The sequence below is a fragment of the Penaeus chinensis genome, chromosome 23 (assembly GCF_019202785.1).
Source record: "Penaeus chinensis breed Huanghai No. 1 chromosome 23, ASM1920278v2, whole genome shotgun sequence".
Taxonomy (NCBI): domain Eukaryota; kingdom Metazoa; phylum Arthropoda; class Malacostraca; order Decapoda; family Penaeidae; genus Penaeus; species Penaeus chinensis.
The window spans coordinates 15,225,739-15,228,985 of NC_061841.1; the positions used below are offsets into that span (position 1 = coordinate 15,225,739).

General features: G+C 38.4%; 2 protein-coding genes across 2 annotated transcripts in view; both read right to left on the reverse strand.

The window, feature by feature from the left end:
• LOC125037371 (ATP-citrate synthase-like) overlaps positions 1-1,506 on the reverse strand; it is a 14,478-nt gene extending 12,972 nt beyond the window's left edge. The window contains exons 1-3 of the mRNA XM_047630478.1: positions 1,254-1,506; positions 657-869; positions 370-527 (exon numbers count right to left, since the gene is read on the reverse strand). Coding sequence (XP_047486434.1) covers positions 370-527; positions 657-869; positions 1,254-1,367 — 485 coding nt within the window. The 5' untranslated portion in view covers positions 1,368-1,506. The remainder of the gene's footprint in view (positions 1-369; positions 528-656; positions 870-1,253) is intronic.
• On the reverse strand, positions 1,433-3,047 carry LOC125037673 (ATP-citrate synthase-like). The gene is made up of 4 exons (XM_047630869.1): positions 3,042-3,047; positions 1,997-2,260; positions 1,762-1,843; positions 1,433-1,512 (listed from the first exon to the last, which is right to left on the reverse strand). The coding sequence occupies exons 1-4, from the start codon at positions 3,045-3,047 to the stop codon at positions 1,433-1,435; spliced, it is 432 nt and encodes a 143-aa protein (XP_047486825.1).
• Between the last annotated feature and the right edge of the window lie 200 nt (positions 3,048-3,247).

Consider the following 3,247-nt stretch of genomic DNA (forward strand, 5'->3'; position numbering starts at 1 on the left):
AGTTAAGACAAATAACAAAATGTTGCTTATTGTTATCATCATTGTGCTGAGTTTTGGACTACCTAGAGATATGATATGAAGTATTACCATCTGGTTAAAGCAAATCAAATGACAAATACAGACATCGGGAAATGTCAAAAAAGCTAAAAATTCTTATGCAGAAAAAAAAAAAAAAAATGCAAAGGGGAGGCATGGAGTTTTGTCACCGCACACGAGTATTCGAGTGTGCCCAGTCTATAAGCCGCACATCCATCAGAGTGGATGCTCAAGTAAATCTAATGTCCATATTTTGGGCAACATGATGGCAGTGAAGCATCTAGATCTAAAAAATTTGAGCAAAATATAGCTTATCCTGCTACAAGTACATACCGCAGACCCTCTTGATAGTTTGGTCCAGCTCTTCGCACAAATATGCTAACTTTCCCCTCAATGAGCTTGGCCTGATACTGCTGCAAGGCACGCACAATTCCCTTAAATGTAGCTGCCACATTTGTGAAGTTAGCAATGCCGCCTCCAATGATCAAGATCTGTTGGAAGTATGAAAATTTCTTTAAGAAAAAAAGAAAAAAATCATACCAAGGAATATTTTGAATATCAAACAACCAAGACACTGTTCATAAAACAGTCCAGTTATCCAAAAATTATAGCTTTCATACCTTGCCATCAGGGTGGTTCTCCTTTGTCATGAGAGTCAAGATAGTCTTCGCATACTCGTAAGTCTGCTGCTCTGAGGGGGCACCAGAGTACTCTCCATAGTTGGCCAGCTCTGGGGCTCCACCAAGCTCACATATGGTGTCTGCATAAATGACAGAAGCACCACCGCCTGCCACCATTGTCCAAATGCGACCCTTCTCATTCAGAATTGTGAGCTGAAGAAATGGTAATAGAGGTCAGAAATGGAACACAAATTCAATTATAAAACTGACTGCCTATAAGTTAAGGTATTACAGTATATCAAAGATTCTGAATATATATTTTTCACTACATAAAACACATGATTCTAAGCTACCAAAAATAAAATACTGTATGCACTGAGATATTAAGATAGTATGCAGAAAGATTTAAAATATATTACTACATTCAAGATTCAATATAAATATCCTGCCGTGGAAACAAGAGGTAATAATGACTAATAAATCCATGCAAAATTCTAAAGACTTTTAAATATGCACCCTAACATAACCCAGTATATGAAAAAGATGAAACTTCAGTAAATAAAAAACAGGCACTTCAGCCACCACCCTCATCCGCACCTTAAGAGACGAGCCACTCTTTGCATCCAGATCAGCAATGAATGCTTCCTCGGGCAGTGCATCCCGGCCGAAGGGAGGAGGGTAGTCCACATCCCCCCACTTGGTCTTGCACATGAACTCGGCTGTTGCATCAAGCTTGGCTGCCAAGTCTAGGATGTAGACATTGTCTGACGTTATCACTAGTGGGTTGATTTCCAGGTATGTGAAGCACAGTTCAACATAGAGATCGTACAGGGCTTTGATGAAGGCAGCTGCTTTTCTGCAAGGAAGATGTTAGTGTATGAGCAAATTGATACAAGTGTCAGGTATCTACTATTAATAACTCTTTGAAGGAAAATGGCAAAATCCATGCCATGTCCACTCTGTTTTTGTTTACTAATTCTGCTTACACAGAGAGAGCTTCACAAGAGTTTAGTTACCAAGGAGTCATTTACTAGTTCTACCTGACTAGTGGAGCCATTATGTGTGAACAAATTTCCTAAACAAAACTACAGTGGACTGCAATTACCCAGCACCAATGTGATTATACCAAGGTATAAAATACTGCTATAACTCTTGACACTCAGGAATATCAAGAGCACAAAGGAAAGCTGTAATGTAAGTAAATGATTATAGTTAAAAAACCAACATACCAAACAAGTCAAATGATCAATCAACCCCCCCCACCCTGTAATAACCACTTCCAAAAGACAATAAAGAAAAAATTCCACTCACTCCTTCCTGGGTCCACTCTCCACATGTACCAAAAGCTTCTCCTTGACCTGCTCCACCGAGAGCTGGTCTTCAATCTGAAGGTCGAGCTTCAGAGCCTTTGCATCCACGTCTCCTATGTCCACTCCGCCCTCATGTGTGAAGAGAATGGTATCGCCAGCACGGTGGGAATAGATGCACACATACGCCTCCTCCTTCTGCTCATGAGGCAGGAACGGCTCGATGATAAAGGTCCGTAGTTTGCCCACTGCCTTACCCACCTGCAAAGAGAGGGAGGCCACATCAGTAAGGTCTCTCTGGGAATTGGAAATGGGAGATCACAAAAATAAAACCAGTATGGTTAAGAAAAAGAAGGATTTACTATCATGCACAGAAAATAATACTGCTCTGTAAGTCTGATCTCCAGCCTTCATCTTTTGTTTCATGAAGATAAGAAAATAAAAATAACAGGTAACGGGTGGTACTCTGATCCTTTTCTCAAGAACGAGTTTTAAGAAGAGAATCATGGCTGGAAGGTAGATAGACCAGGATCAAACTTTTCATAACGGAAACACTCAAGGTCTGGACTTAACGGAGTAACAGTATAAAATGGTTATGGTAATGGTAACAGTATAAGATTGGTTAGATAATAATAAATAAAAACATTGAAATTAATATTTATGTTAATATTATTTATGTTCAGTTGCCTATAGTTTTTGGTGAATTTTGTTACATACAGCCAGCAAGGAGTCTATCAGTAGGCCCTAGTTACCGATCCTGATTTTCCCCTTCCCTGAAGTGGCAGGAAAATGTGTTTTTCTTATTAATGCCATTGCTATCGATACTGTTGTTATTGTTATTGATATTATGATTATCAAATTGTCATTGAAATATTTTAGACAATGAAATGATACAAAGTGAAGGAAAAGGGTAAACAGGTGAGATAGGTAGTTCTGATAACTGGCTATTTGGTGATTAAGAACTTGTAGAGCCATCTATGTGTAAATACAATAAATAAACGTGTATTATAGTGGGCATGGCATGTATTCTTGCCACACGGCGCGAATGGGTTAATAATGATCGCTATATTCATCATACCAGCATCCTCATCCTCATCACCAAATTTTAAAACAAAACTAGAGAAGAGCATGAACGAGACAACAACTTTTCCAAAACAAGATTTATTTTTTTAAATTGCAGTCATATAAATTGCAGACATGCATTACAGCAATGAATAATTCCTTGGGTTGAGAAATCATTCATTTTCATTTATACTTTCAACAAAATTAAGGTGATATTAAATC

Bases quoted from the DNA above. Each gene is read 5' to 3' on its own strand.
- LOC125037673 (XM_047630869.1), bottom strand. The intron at 1,844-1,996 runs GTACATGTGGAG...CTTACATTACAG, and splicing joins AGGTCAAGGAGAAGCTTTTG to CTTTCCTTTGTGCTCTTGAT. The intron at 1,513-1,761 runs GTAATTGCAGTC...TCTTCCTTGCAG, and splicing joins TATAATCACATTGGTGCTGG to AAAAGCAGCTGCCTTCATCA.